The 23,786-nt window shown below is 21.9% G+C and overlaps 7 protein-coding genes across 7 annotated transcripts; 5 read left to right on the top strand and 2 right to left on the bottom strand.

Annotated features, from left to right (window-relative positions):
* Window positions 1-126: 126 nt before the first annotated feature.
* On the bottom strand, window positions 127-1,503 carry PY17X_1226100 (26S proteasome regulatory subunit RPN10, putative; the record flags this gene model as incomplete). Its single annotated transcript, XM_022956801.1, has 2 exons — window positions 127-1,299; window positions 1,414-1,503. The coding sequence occupies 2 exons, from the start codon at window positions 1,501-1,503 to the stop codon at window positions 127-129; spliced, it is 1,263 nt and encodes a 420-aa protein (XP_022812648.1).
* Window positions 1,504-2,476: 973 nt separating this feature from the next.
* On the top strand, window positions 2,477-3,845 carry PY17X_1226000 (tyrosine--tRNA ligase, putative; the record flags this gene model as incomplete). Its single annotated transcript, XM_719358.2, has 3 exons — window positions 2,477-2,693; window positions 2,812-3,519; window positions 3,652-3,845. 3 exons carry the CDS (start codon window positions 2,477-2,479, stop codon window positions 3,843-3,845), a joined length of 1,119 nt encoding a protein of 372 aa, XP_724451.2.
* Window positions 3,846-4,832: 987 nt separating this feature from the next.
* PY17X_1225900 (conserved Plasmodium protein, unknown function) lies at window positions 4,833-8,324 on the top strand (the record flags this gene model as incomplete). The annotated part of the gene is made up of 1 exon (XM_022956800.1): window positions 4,833-8,324. One exon carries the CDS (start codon window positions 4,833-4,835, stop codon window positions 8,322-8,324), a length of 3,492 nt encoding a protein of 1,163 aa, XP_022812647.1.
* A 1,209-nt stretch (window positions 8,325-9,533) lies between these two features.
* Window positions 9,534-14,110, top strand: PY17X_1225800 (AP-3 complex subunit delta, putative; the record flags this gene model as incomplete). Its single annotated transcript, XM_022956798.1, has 3 exons — window positions 9,534-13,271; window positions 13,443-13,662; window positions 13,758-14,110. 3 exons carry the CDS (start codon window positions 9,534-9,536, stop codon window positions 14,108-14,110), a joined length of 4,311 nt encoding a protein of 1,436 aa, XP_022812646.1.
* Window positions 14,111-15,172: 1,062 nt separating this feature from the next.
* PY17X_1225700 (aspartyl protease) lies at window positions 15,173-16,840 on the bottom strand (the record flags this gene model as incomplete). The annotated part of the gene is made up of 1 exon (XM_722297.1): window positions 15,173-16,840. The coding sequence occupies one exon, from the start codon at window positions 16,838-16,840 to the stop codon at window positions 15,173-15,175; it is 1,668 nt and encodes a 555-aa protein (XP_727390.1).
* Window positions 16,841-19,785: 2,945 nt separating this feature from the next.
* PY17X_1225600 (ubiquitin regulatory protein, putative) lies at window positions 19,786-20,937 on the top strand (the record flags this gene model as incomplete). Its single annotated transcript, XM_022956797.1, has 2 exons — window positions 19,786-19,799; window positions 20,232-20,937. The coding sequence occupies 2 exons, from the start codon at window positions 19,786-19,788 to the stop codon at window positions 20,935-20,937; spliced, it is 720 nt and encodes a 239-aa protein (XP_022812645.1).
* A 1,017-nt stretch (window positions 20,938-21,954) lies between these two features.
* PY17X_1225500 (coatomer subunit epsilon, putative) lies at window positions 21,955-23,459 on the top strand (the record flags this gene model as incomplete). Its single annotated transcript, XM_022956796.1, has 2 exons — window positions 21,955-21,972; window positions 22,626-23,459. 2 exons carry the CDS (start codon window positions 21,955-21,957, stop codon window positions 23,457-23,459), a joined length of 852 nt encoding a protein of 283 aa, XP_022812644.1.
* Window positions 23,460-23,786: the final 327 nt, after the last annotated feature.

Raw genomic sequence — 23,786 nt, 5'->3', positions numbered from 1 at the left:
ACGTGAAATTGTGCGGAACCGAGTAAAATAGATGGAGTAAAATAAATGGAGTAAAATAAATGGAGTAAAATAAATAAAGTAAAATAAAATTAGGGTAGGCTTGGAGAGTTGGCTAATGTAAAGACACTACTTAGGCTCCTTAGTGTCAGGCTCCTTAGTGCCAGGTTCTTTTTCGGCATCTGCATTTTTATCAAGCAAATTAGCTGAACTTCCTGGTATTTGCTCCAAAATTTGAGATATATAATTTGTATCTTGAATAGAAGATGTATTTTTGTCATCTGTTGTTTCTTTATTTATATTCTTAATATTATCTTCTGTATTGATATAAATATTTGAATTTATTTGAAATTTATTATTATCTTCTTCTATATTTTCATCTTTACATATTTTAAATACTTTTTCATAACTTTCGTTTTCTTTTTTTTCTCCTATTTGTTTTGTTTGTGCATCTGTTTTTTCATTATCAAAAACATTTTTATATTCTTCACTAACTATTGTAATATTTTCCCCATTTTTTTCATTTTCCCCATTTTTTGATTCAGAATTAATTTTACTATTTTCATTATCTGTTTTATTTTTTTCGTTATATTCTTTTAAAGATAATAATAATGCTTCCTTTAGTTCATTATCAATATCTTTCATGTTTTCAATATCTTGTATAGTTGGTAAATCATTATGATTTGATTTAGAATTTATATTATTAGATTGTGAATTATTGTTTGGAATATTTTGTGTATTATTATTTGATCCCATAGATAATTCCATTGCTGTTAATAATTGTTCATCTTCATCTAAATTGTTCATATTATAATTATTATTATTTAAAATTTTGTTTAAAACATATGTACTTAAATTATCTTCATCTTCTGGACATTCAATGATTCTACAATTTCCATTATTATTTATTGATTCAAATAATTTATTTAATTTTTCTCTATTTTTATTTACATTTCCATAACTAATTATATCAATAGATATGTTATTTTTTTTTAATTGCTTTCCGGTACTTATTAATTGTTTTTCATTAGCTTCTATAGGGCTACCAATAAATATTATTATTTTTTGTTCTAAATTTTTATCGATTCTATGTTTTAATGCTAATTGTGCAATAAGCAAACTTCTTATTATATCGCATGAACCCTCTATTTTTATTCCATGAATACAAGATAATAACTGTCCGATATCGTTTGTTAAAGATACTTTTATTTTTATTCCATCTCCTGCCATAACTAATACTCCTATACTGTTTTTGTAATGCATACTGGTTTTGTTGCAGCATAGTATGTTCACACAATCGATCTGCAAATAAAGAAAGCACAGCGTGGGTTTGCAACAAACTACTAAAAAAGGTCATACCAAATGAAAAAACACAGCATGCGCTTGCATAAACATATTATCAAATGGCGTGGCTACCTGTGACATAAACCGATTCGGAACGATATCTTCGTTCATGTTATAATCGCTGTTATCTATACAAATGATTGTAGCTTCGATATTGCTCATTTTCTCCGACAAAAAAATTAAAAATAAAATTGTTATGTTTCAAAACATTTATGTGTAATATATATACACACACTTATTTTGTATATTATTATTATTTTTTTTTTGAATTATTAGGGGATAAATATGTAAATAAAAAAATGGGAACATACATGTATAGCATTATTAAATACCTTATTCAATTGTTTGAAAATTCAATACAATTTTACAAAACAAAATAATCTATGCAATTTATTACTACGATATATAATTTGTTATGTATTTATAATTAAAACTTGCATTTTTTTTTGTTTTTTTTTTTGTTTTTTTTTTTTTTTGAATTTTTTTACGTTTTAAAAATAATTGAAAGATTTATTGTATTCTTTATGCATAAATTTTCATCATAATATGTTCATAATTTATCAAGATCAATAAGATGCTATATTTTCATTTTCACTTATTCATTTCACTTATTCATTTTTGTGAATAAAATAAAGCCCACATTCATTTCCTTTTTTTGTGCGCATTTTATTTTTTATTTTTTTTTGTCAAGTTGCGTTGATATGTAGTATGCATATCCTACTTAATAAATAATGCCATCTATTGTTTTATATTTTTTTTTTAAAAATATAATAATGCATATACATTATTTTGTATTTATATATAAATTCCACACTGTCGTTTAAGGCAATATTGCATAATTAGTAAAATATATTATTTTTTATATGCATTGTTATTATATTTTTATCCCAATTTATTTTGTTTTATCCCAATTTATTTTGCTTTATTTTGTTTTATTTTGCTTATTTATTTATTTTTTTTTTTTTGATAAAATAAATATATAATACCTAGGGGATAATATTATTTTAGTTCTCCCATTTTAAAAATAGGCAAAACCGAACAAAGTGAGCGAAAAAGCTGGATGCTAAAAATTCTGAACACAAGAATATTTTTCAACTTGACTAGCCATAAAAGTAAATATTTTTTTTATAAACAAATGGAAACTATTAATATTAAAAAGGAAGATAATGAAGCTCAAGTTAAAATATCACAAGAAATACATGATGAAAATGTAGAAAAAAGATATAATGAAATTATGTCCATTACTTCTGAATGTATCCAACCTGACGAATTAAAACTAAAACTTTTGCAAAAAAGAAAACTAATTTGTTATGATGGCTTCGAACCATCTGGACGCATGCACATAGCTCAAGGTAAGTAGAAAAAAAAAAAAAAAAAAAAAAAAAAAAAATACCCAACTAAATAATACCCCATTGAACGCGTCAAATATAAATAAATTATTTATTATTATGTATTTTCCATTTTTTTTAGGATTATTGAAAAGTCATATCGTAAACACATTAACAAACAATGGATGCACATTCATCTTTTGGATTGCTGATTGGTTTGCTCAACTTAATAATAAGATGTCTGGAGATCTAAATAAAATAAAAAAAGTTGGACAATATTTTATAGAAGTATGGAAAAGTTGTGGTATGAATATGGAAAATGTTCAATTTATGTGGGCAAGTGATGAAATAAATAAAAACCCTGATAAATATTGGTCTACCGTTATTGATATATCAAGAAGCTTTAATATTAATAGAATTAAAAGATGTTTAACTATAATGGGTAGAACTGAAGGAGAAGATAATTATTGTTCTCAAATTTTATATCCATGTATGCAATGTGCTGATATTTTCTTTTTAAATGTGGATATTTGTCAATTAGGAACAGATCAAAGAAAAGTTAATATGTTAGCTAGAGAATATTGTGATATAAAAAAAATTAAAAAAAAACCAGTTATTTTATCTCATGGAATGTTACCAGGTTTATTAGAAGGGCAAGAAAAAATGTCAAAATCTGATGAAAATTCGGCAATTTTTATGGATGATAATGAAGCAGATGTTAATAGAAAAATTAAAAAAGCCTATTGCCCTCCAAATGTAATTGAAAGCAATCCGATCTTTGCATATGCAAAAACGATAATTTATCCACACTATAAAGAATTTAGTTTAGCTAGAAAGGAAAAAAATGGAGGTAAATATGTTAACAAAATGTGCAACCATTCTTAACAACGCTTTACGTGTGCAGTTCATCTCTATTCATTTTTATTCATTTTTATTTGTTTTAATATTTTTTATTTGCTTCTATTTGCTTCTATAATTTTAGGAGATAAACTATATCTAACAATTGAAGAAATGGAAAAGGATTATATTAATGGAGAGATACACCCGCTAGATTTAAAAGATAACGTCGCATTATACATTAACAAAATGCTCCAACCAGTGAGAGACCATTTTCAAAACAATGCGGAAGCCAAAAAACTTTTAAGCGAAATAAAAAAATATAAAATAACAAAATAATTTATAATGTATGCACACATATATACATATTTAATTCTTATCAAGTATTCAATTTTTTTTTAAAATAATTTTTAAGTTGGATGATCTCAAAATTTGAAAAGCACACACATTCCTTAACTATACCTGCTCATTATTATTCTCGTTAAATTAAGTTACAAAAATGTGGAATAATTTGCTATTTCATATTTGCATATTTTCATATTTGCATATTTTCATATTTGCATATTTTCATATTTGCATATTTTCACATTTTCATATTTTAGCTACATGCTTTAAAAAAAATGTGTGTAAAATCTCCTTCCCTTTTTATTCAATAATAATTCCACACGGTTTGGAAAAGGAAGTTGTTTTTTTTACTATATATATTATAAAAATTAAATGGAAATTTCCTATTTTTCTATTCTTCACCATTGTGATATTGCATCGATTTTTTTTTTTTTTTTTTTCAGAGCCATCGTTAGATAATTTTCCCATTTTTATTATCGTTCATAACGTTGGTATTTTTTATTTCATTATTATTTGTTTTTTTATTGATAAAAAAAAAAAAAAAAAAAAAAAAAAAAATATATATATATAATATATACATAATATAATACATATCTGTATCGGAATAATTAAGCTACATTTTTAAAGCATACCTTTTTTACATGCATACGTGCATAATTTTTTTTTTATAACATTGTAAATGGTGATCTCTATAAAATTAAATAATTAATCTAGTTGTAGAAAATATTAAATAAAAATTACACATTTAAATAATTCTCATATTTTATATATTCAATATGAATAGTAAAAAGTGTTAGTAAAGGGAAAAAATATTTTTCCGTTGCAAAAATGAAAATATTTTTATTCTCATTTTTTCCTTTTCATCAGCTAGCTATTTTTTTTTTTTTTTTTTTTTTTTTGTCAGCTTATTTATGAAGTTCTATATTTTTTTAGTTGTATAGGGCAAACCTATTTTACTATGTATGTATTTATTTTCTTCAAATGAAATTTCGTAATTATATATTTGGGCGAATTACTGATTCGTATCATAATGTTGAAAAGATTAAGAATATCTTTGAATTCAGAAAAAGTACTAAATTAGTGAAAGATTTGAGTTTGATAAAAAAAGCTACAAATAGCTATAAAATAAATATTGAAGAAAATAGCGATATAATTAAAAATGATGTTCATACATTTTTAAGAAATAATTATATATATTTTGAAAATAATGTAGAAGAAGAATTAATATTTATAAATAACTATTTATATTTTGAAATAATTACAGACAAATATATTATGATATGTAGAAAAAAAATAAAAAGAAAATTTAAGACTAATTTAAATTATTTTTATCAAAATAATAAATCAATTAATGATTTAAAAAAAGAAAAAGTTATTTCAAATTTAAACTCCGAAATAGTTGGTATATTCCCATCAATTTTTAATATAAAATTTTTGAAAATATATAAAAATTATTTATTTACATTTATAGTCGAACAAAATAATTATCCTTTAAATTTATGTTACTCATATAAAGGTACAATTTATGTTAATGATAAAAATTTATATAATATTGATTCAGATTATGTATTAAAAGATATATGTAATGAATGTGTAGTAAAAAATAATCTTAAAAAAAAAATAAATATATATTGTAATCAAAATAATTTAAGAAAATATAGGATATTAACAATAAATAACAAAAATAATAATAAGATTATAGGAGAAAACTGTTTTGGTAATAATGCAATAGACACATGTAGACAATATGAAAATGATATAAATAAAAATTGTATATATGATGGAAACTATAAGAAGTATGAACAGAGTGAAGAAGGGTTATATAGATTTAGATTTCCAATGATACAATATTGCAATTATTTAAAATATGGAATACAAAATATAGAATATATTAAACTAAAAAATAAAATATATTTTTTAAGTAGTGAAATAAATGAACAATATCGATGTAGTAAATTATTTTTAAATTGTTCATTTTTTGATAAAATTTTGATATATGAAGAAAAAAATCAAGAATATTTTTTAAATCTATATAAGAGTAAAGATCAGAAAATTATATTTTTGTTAAGTGGTAGTCATTTACATAATAAATTATTCCTAATCAATGTTGATGGTAAGAAGAAAAAAAACATGAATTGTTTTATTGATCTTGTTAAAATTAACAGTCAAATTTTACAAGGAAAATGTTTTTTAGAGCATTTTTTTAATCATATTATTTTTATATTAAAAGGGAAAAATAATACTACACACATTTTTTTTATGGAATGCAAAAATCTAAACTATCTTATACAAAAGAAAAAAAATAAAACACAAAAGTTTGAAAAGATAAAAAAATTGAAAAAAATTGGGAATCTTTCAAAAGATGGTTTATATATTCATGAGGAAGAATCAAAAAAGTGTAGAATACCATTATATAGTGTTTTTTTAGATAAAATAGAAATAAATGTAGATAAATATATAAAAAAATTGGTAACTCTTGATGATTGTATAATACAAGATTTTGATATGACAAAATATGGATTAGTTTTATGTTTATATCGTAATTTTTTAAAACCATTTGTGTTCATAATTTATTTGTTTAGGAAAAATGCCAAGTTGTGTTATGCTACTAGCTGTTCTAAAGATATGGCAATACAAAAAGGTGGGAATAAAAATAGAAAAGAAATAATTGTTCATAAAATAAAGATGATACATTTACCCATTGAAAAAGGGAGTATACAAGCTGGTATGAACAATAATTTTTATAACAATTTTTTAAATATACATATATCCAACACATTTATTAATAATATTAGATTAGTCATAAATTTAAGACAATGTATTATAGCTCTTCCAAAAAATATACATAAAAATAGAGAACAATATAATTCATATTTTAAAGCGAAAAATAATAGCTTTATGTATGATATAGAGTTGGACACAATTTTTCAAAAAAATAAAAATTTTGATATAAAAGATATTTTTATTAACAATTCAGATGGGGAACAAATTCCTATAACACTTATATATAAAATAAAAGACAATGATAATATTTTTTTTTGTGAAAATGAAAAGAAAGAAAAATATGCAACTTTTTTTGAAAAGATAAATGGAAATGGTAGCAAATTATGCTTATTTTCTCATTTTAGCAAATTATGCTTATTTTCAAATCTTGGCAAAAACGATTTACCATTATTTATAAACCCAAGTAAAACTATAATAAATGCATATCCATTTTATGGAGAATTAAATATTTGCAATTACACAGATGAATATTATTTTTATTTGTTAAACAATTTTGTAATAGCTTATTTTCACCTGACTGGGTCAGGCGGGTTTAATAAAAAAGTTGAAAAATTTAAAGGAAAAGGATATTTAAAAATAAAAGCACTAGAAGATTTAACAAATTGTATAAATTTTTTAAAATATAAAAATATAAGTAATACAAATAATATGTACATGTATTTTTATTCAAATAGTGGTTTATTAGGAGGTTACATATTAAATAATATAAAAAAAATAGTTAAAAATATAATTTTTGTTAACCCTATGTTAGATTTATTTAACAATTTAACAGACATGAATAATAATTTTGTGAAATCTGAACTTTTAGAATTTGGAAAATTTAAAATAAACGAATTTCTTTTAAAAAAAAATAAAAATGTAGATCTAGACAGATTAACAATTTTGCACACAAATAAAATTGATCCTTATTTTGGTCAAAAAATAAAGAATGACAAAAAAGTGAAAATAATAAAAAGAGGAAAATTATACACACTAAACCGATGTACATATTTTTATTATAATAATAAAATAAATAAAAAAATAAATAATAAAATAAATAAAAAAAAAAAAAAAGCATATAACATTGATAAGAATAAGAGAAGATATACAAAATGTTATTGGAAAAATAATTTGTTTAAAAATAACTTAATTATGTTATATTATATATGCCCATATAATAATATAACAGCCCAATATAGTGAAATATATACAAACAGAGAGAACATAAAAGTAAAATTCAAAAAATGTGTGGATATAAAAAATGACGATAACATAAAAAATAACATCGTTTTACATATAAATAATTGTGATATTATATGCCCAAATTATAATTCAATTAAATTTTTTTTTAAATATATTAATTATAAAAATATTGAGATAAAACAATATTATTATATTAACATGACAGATTATAAAAATATAAAAAATGAGACCAAAATAAATTTCTTAAGTTATTTCAATTATGAATGCTTAGAAGAACAAAGGAATAAAAACACAGATAAAGACAATTTTTGTGACCTCGATTTTTATGATAATAAAGCGAACAATTTTTATGATGATCAAGCGAACAATTTTTATGATAGTAAAGCGAACAATTTTTATGTTTCTAGCTCGAAAACTGGTGGGCACACTGGATTTACCGATTATATATCACACACTAAAAAATTAATGGAAAAAATTTATTTTATTCTTTTTTCAAATTGGAAATAACTTCCCAATCTTCACATTGTACTATATATGCATGTGTATGTGTATGTATATGCATATGTATGCGTATGCGTATGTATTTGTTTCCTATTTGGCTGGTTAACTATGTTCGAATAAAAGGGGCATAGTCATAGTCATACCCACCATTCTAAGGTGGTATATTTTTTTTCTTTTTTTTCATTTTTTTTCTTTTTTTTCATTTTTTTAATTTTTTTAATTTTTTTTCATTTAGTGGGGCCATATGATGGTATCTCCATATACCCACGACATGAACACATGCATGTGAATTTTGTCAAAGTTAGTATCATCCCAAAGGTGATTACTAATTATTTTTTTTTGTTGAATAAATGTTGATGTAAAAATAAGATGATTTTGTTTTTATATAAACTTTTTGAAAATTACAATTTTAGCAAATTTAGCAATTTTTTTTAATTTGGGTTATAAAGAGTGTAAATATAGGCTATATAACTCGCTATAAAAAAAAAAAAAAAAAAAAAAAAAAAAAAAATACAATATAATATAATACAATACAATATAATACAATTAATAGTGTATAGCATGTATATATGCATGACGTGTATGTGATATAATGCGACATATTGCTCAGAAAAATGTAATAAATACAAAATATCAAAAATTAATTTAAAAAAGCAAAAATATAATATTATTAAAATACCCAAATTAATGGGAAAATATAAATTCCTATTTATGCATAAAATTAATTAGATATTTAAGATAAAAAACATGATATCCTTATCTTATCATTTTCCTTAACCCATGCAAGCAGGAATAGCACAAAGATATAAGATAAAGATATAATATATAATGAAATAAGATATAAAGATATAAGATATAAAGATATAAAGGTATAACTAATGAAGGAGTATATAATAGTTGGGGACATTTTTTGTTTTTATAGAATAAGCTTATAAAGATATATGTATATATATGTATGTATATGTATGTATATGTATATGTGCATATATGATAATAGTTGCATACATATTAATAATATATAGAGTTTACATATATATTATGCATGCTCACCAGCGTATGTGTATATTCTTCCATAAGTTTGGAGGGTTTTTTAATTTAACAAAAAGAGGAAATCACGTATTATTTTGTCAACATTTTTAATTGCTAAAGTTTGAAATTAAAAAAAAAAAAAAAAAAAAAAATATTATAAAGCTAGTTAAATTAAAAATATCAAAAATGAACAACTCATTCATTGATTTAATCAAAGACATAAAAAAAGATGACAGCTTAAAAAATGTGGAAAGAAACTATAATATATGTATAAATAATTTAAAAGATTTAGAAAAAAAAAAACAAAATGATAAAATATTTTCATTTAATAATGTAATTAAAGAAAAATCATATATTCTATTAAAATTATTATATCTTCAAATGTTTGGAAAAAAAATAGATAAAGAACATAATTTTTCAGTAATAGAAATATTAACATGTAATAAATATATATTAAAAAGACGAGCTTTTTTATTTCTTAACAATATAAATGATAATGAAGATGTTATATTTTTATTAATTAATTTATATAAAAAAGAATTATATAAAGAAAATATATCTAACACAACAATAGGAACAAAAACAAGAGTTTTAAATTCATTAACAAATATTAGTACATCTATAATTAAAGATAATCTTACTATGCTAGCCAATACTTACACCAATTATGGAAATAATGGAATCAATTCAAATACAGGACCTCGAAATTCTACATCTACTGTAAAAGCAGGTTCAAATTTTGTGTCAAAAGAAAATGATGTGTCTCATTTTCAATTTAGTAATAATATAGAAAAATATTATAAAATTATTAACACTACATTAATTTTAAATAGTATAAGTAATATTTGCACCGATATAATGAGTAATAATTTATATAATGATATATTTATGTTATTAAATAGTTCATTTATGTATGTAAGAAAAAAAAGCATAATAAGCTTTTACAGGCTTGTTATTTGTAATCTAGATATTTTGCATATTTTTTTTGATTTTATAAAAAAAAATTTTATTTTATTATATAATAATGAATGCCCATCATACGATACTTTAAATCATGAAGAGCCTGGCTATGTTCTGAAAAATAACACATCTTTATGTTGCTTAATTATTAATATTCTTGCTGAAATTTTTTGTACATTAGAAAAACAAGAAAAAAAAAATGCACACCAAAATATAAATGATAACATAAATACAAAACCCGAAACAATATATCAATCTGATAAAAAAGAAAAAAAATATAATTCAGAATTTGTAAAAAATAATAATCCAATTAATGAACACACACATAATAATAATGATGATAAAAACCAACAAAATAATCCTATGTATTTAAAAAAATATCTTTCTTTTATTCCATTTATTTATAACATTTTAAATGATCGTCTACATTTAATAGATAATTGGAGACTAATAAAAATTATAAAATTTATAAATAAATTAACAAAATATGAAAATCGAATATATAAAAAATTCCTTTCTATAATTATTCACATATTTTATACAAATAAAGCACAAAGTGTTGTTTATGAATGTTTTGAGTTTATTTTGTTTAATTATAAAAATAGTTATGATTTGGAAATTAATTTGGAAAAATATATTTCAGAAAATGAAAAAAACCTGAACAAGCAAGAAAATAATGCAAAAATGAACCAAAATATTATGAACAGACAGGAAAATAATGAAGAATGTTATAAACAAATAGCTAGCTTAAATAAAAACGAAAAGATAAATAAAGAAAATGTATATGCACAAAATGGAAGCGATACATTATTATGCTATTGTTTTTCACATTTAATAAAATATTTATATAGTGATGATAAAAATATTGTATATGTATGCACAAAATTATATAGATCTATATTTTCGATACCTGATTTATACAATATTTTTTTAAAATATAATTTAATGCAAGATTTTTCAAGACATATATTTAACAATTTTGAACATAAAGATATAACATTAAGAAATAATTTATTATATATTATATATTTTTTAATAAATAAAAATAATTTTGAAAATATTATTTATAATATACTTGCATATATATATAAAAATAATGATCAAGGATATTTAGATGAATATATAAATGTTATATTAAATTATGGAGAAAATAATTTAAAATATTTAAATAATATTAATTTATATATTTTTATTTTATTTTATATTTTATGTCTTAAAAATCATGGAACACATATAAAATTATTAGATCAAATTCACAAAATTAATTCTCAATTTTCTAATACTTTTATATCTACAATTTTTTTAAGTTCTCTTTTTATTATCACATATGGAAATTTTTTAATTAACACGATACTAATAAGAAAAGAAATTGGAGATGATAATTGCCTGACCACCAATAGTTTAGAAAATAACACAACGCACAATTTGTCTACCCTTTTAACAAATCAAAAAAATGATATAGAAAAAGGTTTAGAAAAAGGTTTAGAAAAAGGCTTAGAAAAGGCTTCTAGCATAAATAGTGATAATGATAATAATAGTGATAGTGATAGTGATGATATAATTTGCAATCGTAGCGAGCCGAAAAGGGGTGTAAAAGAAAAGGTTGATAAAAAAGTTGATAAAAAAGTTGATAAAAAAAAGGTTGGTAAAAAAAATATATCAAGAGATAGTAATATTTATAATTTGAACGAAATAATGGAAAATGAAGTTTATTATTTTTTTAATAATCATAACGAAAGTATAGAAAAATATGATGTATTCGAATATATTATAAACATATTAAAAATAGAAGATAAAATAAGTTATAGAAAAGAAAATACAAGTACATATATTGATATAAATAATATGAATATAAAATGTTTTGATTATTTAATATATTTTATAAGTATATATATACAAGAAACATATAAAGAAATAAAAGAATTTAAAAATGATAATTTTTTAAATATATTTTTTTTTTCATTATATTTATTTTTTTTAAAATTTAGTACTAGTAGTATATTATGGAATGTAACCAAAATTTTTATTTTTTTTTCACAATTTAATCAATTTTATGATATTTCTTTTTTTTATTTATATAAATTAGAAAAGTATATAGACAATTTAATATATAATCAAAATGATATACAAAATTTGGATAGATCTTTAATTTTAAAACATATTTTAGCACTTATAAATAGCAAACAAACTAAAAATACATCTATATTTTATAATTATTTTGACACAAAAATAGAAATAGAAAATACTGAAATTTCTTATAATTATTCAGTTCCATTTAAATATAATGATTCATTTTTTTTACAAACTAATAATAATCAAAATTCTGATAAAACATCTAATTTTCAATCTGTTAATAAATATCATACAATTCCAAAATCACAAACTTTTAATGACGAATTAAATATTTTGTTAGATAAAAATAAAAGATGTAGTAACATTTTCAAAAAAAATAAATTACTATTCCTTGTTCATGTTAATAACCATTTTAAATTATATTATCATATAACACAAGATCATATTTTACATCTTTACATTGATTCTCTTAAAGATGACATCAACATAAATAATTTTATTTTATCGTTATCTGCAAATATAATTGAATATAAAACAAATTTTGAAAAACCAAAAAATTTTAAATTGATAGATAGTCAGGAAAATTATATTTTTAAATTTACCCAAAATTATTTAACTGAACAAATTCAAAATATTGATAGTACCCAATTAGAAGACAAGATTAATAATCAAAATATATGTACAAATAAAAAAATAACAAAAAATGAAATCAAAATTTTAGATAATATTATTGGCTGTTTAACTATCTCTATCAAATTTTCAACACCCTTTAATTATATTAAGTTGATATTTAGTTATTCACACAATATCCAAAGTTACGAAATTCCAACCATTGCTCTTCCATACTTTCCTATGGCCCCGTTTCTTTTATCTCTGGATGGGTTTAAAAAGGTAGCTCGCGCATGCACACACATTTTTCACGCTTTCCCCATTTTTCACGCTTTCCCCATTTTTCACGCTTTCCCAATTTTTCACGCTTTCCCCATTTTTCACGTTTTCCAAATTGTAGTAAAACATGTTTAATTCGTTGTATTCCTTTTTTAATGTTATTACCATTTATAGATTGACAAGAAAAAAGGGAAGTTTCGAAATTTTATTCATGAAATAAATTTAGAAAGAGAGAAAGATGTTCGAGAGGTGGTTTTTAATTATTTTGTTTTTTTGTCGGAATATATAAATATGTTTTTTTTTAATATAAAAAATGCACATTTAAATTTGAAAAATAATAATGATACTTCGGATCTTCGTATAATCTTATGTACCAAAAGGGCTGACAAACAAGGTAATTTATTTATATACTTTTATTATTTCACTTTTTTTAGTTAATTTCAATTCATACTATTATATACACAACTATCTTACCTTTTCCAACTCTAGATGGAATCATCTTATTAATAAACAGCCGCCACATTAAGCTCGACCATGCAAGCGAAAAGAGCGAAAAGAGCGAAAAAAACGAAAAAAACGAAAAAAACGAAAAGAGAGAAGACAATGAAAAAAACGAAAAGAGCGAAAAAAACGAAAAGAGCGAAAACAACGAAAAGAGAGATGACAACGAAAAGAGAGAAGACAACGCAGCGCACCTTGTTCCTTACCAAATTGATATTCAAATAAATTTGCTGAATTCATCACAAAAAGAAGATGAATTATTTCTGGACTATTTAAATTATTATTTATCTGCTTTATTTTCAAAAACAATAAACATCGATGATATCCTCTCACAGTTTTAATATTAGTATCCTAACATTGCTTTCACAAAATGACAAAAAAAAAAATTAAAATAAAATAAAGTCCATAATAAATAAAATTTACTATATTTTTTTGTCTTGGTTAAAAAAAAAAAAATTTTTAGTTCCCTCTAAATTTTATATATCCCCTTTTCTCATTATAACAACCTTTTTTTTTTAAATATACATATATACTATTTTTTTTTTAATTTGTTAAATTCACTTTTTTTTATTATGCATATTTTCAGTTGTTTTAACTAACCTAACCGTGTTTAGATTAATTTGGTTTTGCATTTTTTATTCCATTTTTAACTCATAAATTCCTCACAACCCTAAACTACATTAAAGCTATATATATTACAATTTTCAAAAATAAGAAGATAAAATATCTAACCAATATAATTCACTTCGTATACTTCTACCCAATTTTCGAATCATCATAATTTTGATATGCATCCGTATAATACAAATCTACATATGCCAAGACATACCGATAAAAATTGAACTTATAATAAAAGTAATATTTTATATTTCTAATTATAATAAAAATAGTTAATAAAAAAAAATGAAATAAACTCATAAGCATATATTTGATTAGAATGAATTAAAAATTAAAAGTATATATGGGAGCAAAACATGGAGAAATATAATTAAAAATATTACCATGCATACATATATGTACACATGCATGTATTATATATTTGTACGAATTGTGATTGATCGGAAAATCTAATTCAGCGTTAAATCTAATTCAGCGTTAAATCTAATTCAGCGTTAAATTTAATTCAGCTTTAAATGCATACGAAAACAAGAACTTAATTTAAGCAAAAAAAATTCGAGAGCATAAATGCATATTCCGATGTATAGGCAAACAAAAAGATATACTTCCCTCATCCCTTGTAAAATATATTAAAGACTCTTTCATATAGTATATACATATAGATAAACAAAATTCGAATATTATCATATTTCAACTTAAAACTTATTGTAACAAATATTATCATCCATTGTTTGCTTTGTCTAATATCCTCATTCCGTTACCATTTCTTATTTTCTAAAACCAAATTAAACTCGTTTAGCTTTTGCCACTCCAACCATAGATGGATTCCCTTCTTGCCCTCTCACAAAAATTGTAAAATAATGTCTCATAAAAGCTATGGTTCCAAGAAGATAAGCATTGTTATTTTCTGATGGAACATCTATCTGCATATATGCTGGAACACATAAATCATCATTTACAATCATATATTCATTAGGTAATAGTTCAATCACTAGTTTTCCAAAAACATATTTTATAGATGGATATTCTTTTAATATATCATTATAATTTTCTTCATTACATGGTTTTGATGAAACGATCTTAAAAAAATTATTTATTTGAGTACTAGGCATTGTATTGTAAGAAGTTCCTGAATCAAATATTGCATAACTTTCCTCTTCACAACATATTTTTTCATCTCCTATATATATAGCATCTAATTTAACTTCCCAATAATATTCTTTAATAACAGGTAACATATATATATCTCCTTCATAATATGATTTGCTTATTCCACCAACTATAAATGTAGATGTTTCATCATTTGGAGATATATAAAAAGAAAATTGAGGTGTCATATTTTTATATTGTTTTAATAAATTATCAAAAAATGGAATATTTCCTGCAGTTAGCATACCAGGAAAACCTAATCCTACTATACCTTCAAAATTTATATATTCAAAAACATTATCAGAATTATTTAAATTATCACTAGTTTCACTTTTAACTAACCCAAAAGTTTGATTGCGTATTATATGATTACCTAATATAAAATTGTCTTTACCTAATGTACCAGTTATTGCTCCAGATCCAAAAACGATATGTAAATTTTGTTTTATAAAAGATCTTCTAAATGTTTTAGATTTGTTCGGATTATATTGATGTACTTTTTTACATGAATCTTCTTTACATTCAGTTGTAACTACCCATAAATTTGTACTCCCTGTATCAAATATTGGATGAATTTCTTGAGGAGGTGTACCTACCAATAACTTACCCACAAATTGACTATCTCTTAAATGTTGTAAAGGAACTAAAAATACATTGTCACTTGTTTCTTCAATAGTTACACCTTTGGAAGGCTGAGCTTGATTTCCATTTTCATCTAAAACACGATCAGAAAATGAAACTCCAGATTTGTTAACAGCTTGACTTTGTATTTTTTCAAATTCTTCTTGTGTATTTATTTTATCTCCATCCTGTTCATGTTTTTGTATTTTTGAAAAATTATAATCTCCTTTTCCTTCTTCAGAATTATTATTATTACTATGATCAATGAAACTTAAAGAAGATTTATTTTCTTCTTTCTTTTCTTTTCGATTTTTTATTTCATTATGAATCTCAGCCATACTATTTATGTCATTTCCTGAAACATTCCCAAAACTTCCTGAAACCCCTTCTCCTCTTTTTACATAATATTTTACATTTCCTAATTTTAATGAATCATGATGAATTTTTAAATTATCATGATTATTATTATCTCTGTTTTTTTGTGTCAGTTTTAATTCTATTGCACTAGGTAAAGCCTCATTGTTATCAAACAAACAACCACCACACTTATTTATATCCTTACATTCTGAACAAGGCATAAAATTATCTCCAGTTATGTATAATTTATTACAGGTTATCTCATTATAGTTGTGCAAAAAAAATGCCACCAAATAAAATACGGGTAATATTTTGATGCTCTTCATTTTTATTCAATTTTTATTAACGTTGTTACAATTTTTTTTTTTTTTTCACACACAAGACTACATATGTATATATATATGTTACTCTCTGATTATGTCTATTCCTTACGAAGTTGTTTAAATTAGTATATTAGCTTCTTAAAATTGTGAAAAAAAAATACAAACTTCTTCTTGATGGCAAGCACAATGTGCATTAATACCTATGAACTGTCGAGTATTTTTTTTTATTCACAGAAAAAATTTAACTAATAATTATACAAGCTTCATTATATTTATTTTTTTATTATTTTTATATTATTTTTATATTATTTTTTTATTATTTTTATTTTTTTTTTTTTTAATATTTGTAAAAGCAGTTAATATAATTTTAAAGCAAACAAATTGATGTCGATCATCATAAAAGGTGAATATATAGCGAAAAATATGATGAAATGTGATGACAGTAAGACAAATAAAAATATGAAAATAAATATATTATGTACATACGAATTTTTTTATATGTATAAATGTATGAAGGAAAAAATATATTTTTTAATTAATATGCCTAAAAAAAATTAGACAATTTTTATTTTAGTGTGCCATAAAAAAAATCTGCTCATAAAACAGAAATATAGCTTTATTATTATTTCGTATACATTATAAATAAATACAAAATTTGCAATATGAACATATATGCATAACAAACAAATAAGTATATATATATATATATGAGTGATTAAAAAACGCGCTTTACATATATGTATATAAGTAGCCGAATAATAGACCGTAGATATATTATCCTATATAACAAATTCGACAACATAAAAATGGGAAAATTTATGTAATATATATATATTTCCTTTTTTTTATACATATAATGTATTTTTTTTCCTTAATTTAATTTATATGAATTATCAAAGTTATATAGCTAATTAATATGAAAAATAGCTAGCAATGTTTTTTTTTTTTTTTTTTTTTTTTTTTTTTTTTCTGGACTATTAAAATTTAGTGACTTAATAGTTGAGCTATTTTATTATTTCATCCAATAAAAAATATATAAATAATGTATATATATTATATATATACACATGTGTGGAAAAAACTATAGTGTAAAAATTTAAAAATTATGTACACCACTCAAAAAAAAATAAAATGAAATAATTTGTCTGTGTGAAAATTAATTAAAACAAATTTCCCACGTTACTATAATTTTTGATGTTATTAAGGGTTTCTACAAAATGTGAAAAAAAAATTATTTTTTCCAAAAAAATATTTACACACTTAAAAAAAAAAAAAAAAAACGCAAAATAATTTTAAAATATTTTAGCTATTTTATAAATTTTTTTTTGGCTAGTTAAATTGTGTGAAAAAAAAATATGTACGTGTCCATTTGATTTTTACATCATGATTGAAGAGTTAAAAATATATTTAAAATAACTTTTATAAGATCATACAAATAAAAATATTTAATGACATTTTTTGATTAATTATTTGTCATTATATTGTTAATAAATCATTTTTTATAATTATAATAATAATAAAGCAAAATTATATAAAAAAAAAAATAAATTACAAGTGGTCATTCGGTTTTCATCAAAGGGAAAATAAATTCGGAATTGTCTACAAAATAATTATTTTATCATATAATACTAATCTTCTGTCCAAAATTATGATCATAAAGAAGGATAGAATTATACAAAGATTTCGCAAAGTATGAGTTTATGTGAGCATTCTATTCAGGAGACAAGTCATGTAAAGAAAACGGAAATATAATCAAATATGGAAAAAATAAAATGTGGAAAAAATAAAATATTGAAAAAATAAAATGTGGAAAAAATAAAATGTGGAAAAAATAAAACAATTTCAATGCCCAATTTTTGCTTTATTATAAAGCATGCAATTTATTTGTCTCTCTTATATTTATTTATTGGGTCATTCATTTTATAGTTTTTTTTTTTTTTTTTTTTTTTTTGCGTTGTTCTTTGTCCTCTCCAGCTCCACACTTTTTAAACTATTTCCAAAACAACAATTTCGCATATTTATATTTGTTTTGAAAAAATGTGAACAGTGTATACCATTTAGCATTTGGTGTGGGTCTTAATAATATACATATTAGAAATATATTTGCACATACTCAATTGTTCAAAGGTGTAAAAGAAAACAGTAATATATGCATTGGAAATATTTATATGAATATATATAAAAAGGTAAAAGAGAATTTTAAAATGATCATATTTGAATAAATTATTTAAAAAAAAATACAATAATATTTTCCATCTTCAGTGATTGTTTTATTGATATAAGTTATTTAATGTGCATATACATATATCTACATTTTTGTTAAGTATGAAACTAATTTAACATTATATCTTTATAAATATACACTGAAGGTATTATGTTGTAATTTGAACAAAAGCTTTCCTCATTATTTTTTTTTTACTTTTTATTTTCATTTAATTAAAACATATATATTATGTATAGATAAAAATATAAAGAAATTCAAAAAAAAAAAAAAAAAAAAAAACTGTTTTAATTGTATAAAAAACATATAATACCGTATACATAATTTGCGTACCCTTTTTTGCAAATAAATGCGCAACATTTAAAAATTTTTGTTACATATTTATAACTCTTTTGGATGTATATTAATTAAAAAAAAAAGTGATCTGAAAATTACATGATAATAAGGGATTATTATATGTATGTATATTATACATAATATTATATATGTCATCATAGAAGGTAAAATATACTAAAACACAACAAAACTTTAAATTTATGATAAGTTTTTACAAGCTTTTGAAAATTATACAATTTTACAAAATATAATTTTTTTCTTTACAAAGAGTAGGGCGTCACAATTTCTCCTAAAAAATCGATAAAACGATTTCCCCCTTTTTTTTGCTATAATTAGCAAGCAAAATTTTCAAAAAAACGTTTTAGTAAAAAAAATAAGTATATTTGGAAAAATGCCGAATATAAGGTATGCTATGCTTGGATAATATGTTCATATATTGTTTTCTCATGTTGACAATATTGCATATATATGTATATATATTAATGGGATGTGTGTATAGATATATAAAGTAATTATATTGCTAGTTACACAATATAGTTGTCACATATTTTTGAAAATGTGAAGAAATACTTCACCACGTTTGTAGTGAAAGACTTAAACACAAACATAAATGAATAAATAAAACATGAATGAATAATACATGAGTGAATAATTAAATGAATGTGATATTTTTCTCACAGTATGTAGACACACATGTTTTTTCGCTTATGAGTTCATATATATATAACTTAAAAAATTGTATGAACAATATAATTTTATTATTTGGCTATCTAGCTATTTTCTAATTATTTTCAAATTTTTTTTTTTTTTTTTTTTCCCAATGTGACAATAAAATAGATCACTGAATGACCTAAGAAAAGATGAAAAAAGGAACAAAGAGCATGTAGCACATTATACAGGAGGGCAAAAAAGTGGATTGGAAGTCGAAAATTCTGATTCTGATGATATGGCTCAAAGCTATTATACATCAAAACTACCCGAAAATTGTAGACGTATAACATTATATAAAAATGGATTTACAATTGATGAAGGTGAATTTCGTGATTTCGAAGTTGAGGAAAATAAAAAATTTATGGAAAATATTGAAGCAGGTATATTACCAAAAGAATTACAAGGAAAAGATAAAAGTATTATGAATGTTGCTATTAAAGATAAAAGTAGTCAAATATATACAAAAAATAAATCACAAGAAGAAAAAACATTATATAAAGGTCAAGGAGTTAAGTTAGGGTCAAGTAATTCAAATTTAAATGAAGAAGAAATAAATAAAATAATAGCATCCAATCCTACTGATATTAAAGAAATAAAAATTGATGATAATAATCCTATAACAACAATACAAATAAGATTATATAATGGTAAAAAAATTATTCAAAAATTTAATTATAATCATACTGTAGAAGATTTATTTCAATTTGTTTATGGTCACACACCAATTAATTTTTCACTTTTTTTTGATTTCCCTCTTAAAAAAATTGAGAGAAATAATAAAACACTACAAGAAGAAAATCTTTTAGGAGTTATTATAACACAAAAATTATGATATAATTAGCTAGTTGAAAAAAAAAATTATGTTACATAGGAATTTTATTGATTTAACCTGAACAGTTAATAATTTTTTTTTTTTTTTTACCAAATTTGATATTGTTTGGGATATACATATGTATAATATTGTGTGTGCAAGTGTGAATATTTAGTTGATAATATCATGTTTTTGTGAAACTTGGCTATTTAGTTTTTTTTTTTTTTATTATTATTTTTTTATAGTCATATTTAAATTTCCCCACTTGCACATATAAATTTATCACATTTAATGCCATCTTAGATTTATGTTATTTCTCAATGCTTCATATAATAATATTTTGGCTTTTTTTTTTAATGAAATAAACCGAATAAATGTAATATTAACTAGTACAATTCATATTCTTTTCACCTTACTCTTCCCTTTTTATTTACTACCCAACATATAATACAGAAATGTATTGTATGTATTGTATATATATATATAATATAGCTAGCTCATATATGTTGCATATATGATGGATTAGATAAAATTTGATGATAAATAGAATAACGTATAAAAATGAGAAATTTGAAAATTGCATATCTTCTTTAGGATAAGAAAAATTATAACTATGTAGAAAATATTAATGTGCCAAAAAAAAAATAATTAAAAAAAAAAATAATAATATATATGCATATTAGGGAGGGGATAATTCATTCCTGTTTTGTATTGGTATGTTTTGGGCAATTTTTTTAAAGTATAATTCATTTATTCATTCATTTATTCATTCATTTATTCATTCATTTATTTATTTAATCGTTTGGTTATTTAATATTTTTTTCCTAATCTTTAATAATAGTTCTTACAAAAAAAATTACTTAAATAAAGTTGATATATTTTTATTTTTTATTTTGTGTATATTTAAAATAGCATGACTTTGATTTTCAAAAATACAATATGTTATATTTTCCAACTATAATAGCTATTTATATTTTCTTATAATCCATTTTTTTGTTTCATCATATTTTCTAATTTCATTTTTTTGTGACCACTCCAATGGATACTACATTACAAGTAAGAAATAATTCAAAAAAAAAAAATTTATAAACTTTTATTTGTGCCCATAAGCCATTTAATAATCTGCAATATTTCTCCCCTTTCACATGTTTTGTATGTATGCATAATTATGTATGCATAATTATGTATGTATAATTATGTATGTATATATGTTTGTATGTATGTATGAAGTTTTAACTCGACTGTGTATATCCACATTTCTACATTTCTAAATTCACACCCCAATGGCCACTATAAAAATATAAAAAAATGAAATAACAAGAGAATAGAGATATGGAATATATGCATATTAATTTGAACACTCTCATAAGATTTTTCAATTTTCTTGTAACTTTGTTTTTTGTATGAATAAATGTAAATATGGTAATATATGGGAATAGAGAGGGGTTGTGTTTTTTCGTTATAATATTAGATTAATAACTATTATATTGAACATACTAAGATTTGTTTTTTTAATTTTCTCTACATTTCTTGAATTAAGAACAATCCTAGACATGAACACAAAAGTGTGTTATGTTTTCCTTTTATTTTTAAAGGGAACATAATATCATGGGGTTATAATTCCACACACACGTATAGTATGCGTGTATGTATGTATGTATGCATGTATGCTTGTATGCATATTTTTTCTTTTTTTTTTCAAAATACAGATTCGAGATTATTTCTACGGAGGATTTAACAATTTTTGTTTAGAAAATTATGATAAAATTCAAAGCCAAGAAAAAAAAGAAGTAGAAGAATATATATATCAAATATATATGATAAAGAATATTAAAAATGATATAATATTAAGTTTAAATAATCCGAAAAATTCCAATTTATATTTATTATATTTATATTATAAATATTATTATTTATGTGATAAAGAAAATGTGTTAGAAGAAATAAACCAATTAAAAATTTATTCTCAAAATGGTAATATATTAAAAAGCCGAATATTGTTTGATAATGATAAAATAGAAGAATGTTTTGATTTATTTGAAGATGGTTCTATAGAAGCAAATGCTGCAAAAGTTTTTATGTTATTAAATATATGGAGAAATGATTTAGTATATAATATAATGGATAATTATTTTTTTAAAATGAATGAAGATATTCCAATAGTAAAAATAGTTTTAGCTATTTTTTATTTATATAATAATAATAATAAAGAAAGCTTTTTAATTTTTGATGATTTAGAATCTTTATATACACCTATGCTTAATGATAGTTCAAATATTATATGGAATGGTAAAGGAGTCTCAAATATGTTAAATCATGAATATAATGATGCAAAAGAATTTTTAATAAATGCTTTAAAAAATTCTGATATATATTATCCTGATGTTATATATAATCTTATTACATGTTCATTATATTTATGTGAATTAGATGAGGCAGATGATTATTTAAACAAACTTTATAATTCTTATCCCCCTCATGATAGTTTATCTGTTTTAAAAAATATCGATTATGAAATTGATCATTTTGTTCCGGATTTTTAAAAATATAAGCTCTCGAAATTGTCTATTTTTATCTTGTTTGCACACGCCTCCACATTTGTGCTATGCCATTTATGCCATGCCATTTTGTATTTTTTTTACACAATTTTATGCAATTTTTTTTTTGTTTTAATTTTTTCCCCTCTATATGAAAGGGCTAGTTTACGTTTTTCTTATGCAAGTCAAACACAAAATGATTCCATCATTTAGCTAAATAAAAATATTAAAAAAATATAAAAAAAATATAAAAATAAAAGGAGCATTTAGCAAAATGTGCACACAATATTAATATCCATGTTTTGTGTTTTTTCCTATTTTATAAAATAAATG

Source organism: Plasmodium yoelii (assembly GCF_900002385.2).
Source record: "Plasmodium yoelii strain 17X genome assembly, chromosome: 12".
Lineage (NCBI taxonomy): Eukaryota > Apicomplexa > Aconoidasida > Haemosporida > Plasmodiidae > Plasmodium > Plasmodium yoelii.
The sequence above is the reverse complement of the archived record's forward strand: the minus strand, read 5'-3'. Positions and strand labels throughout refer to the sequence as shown.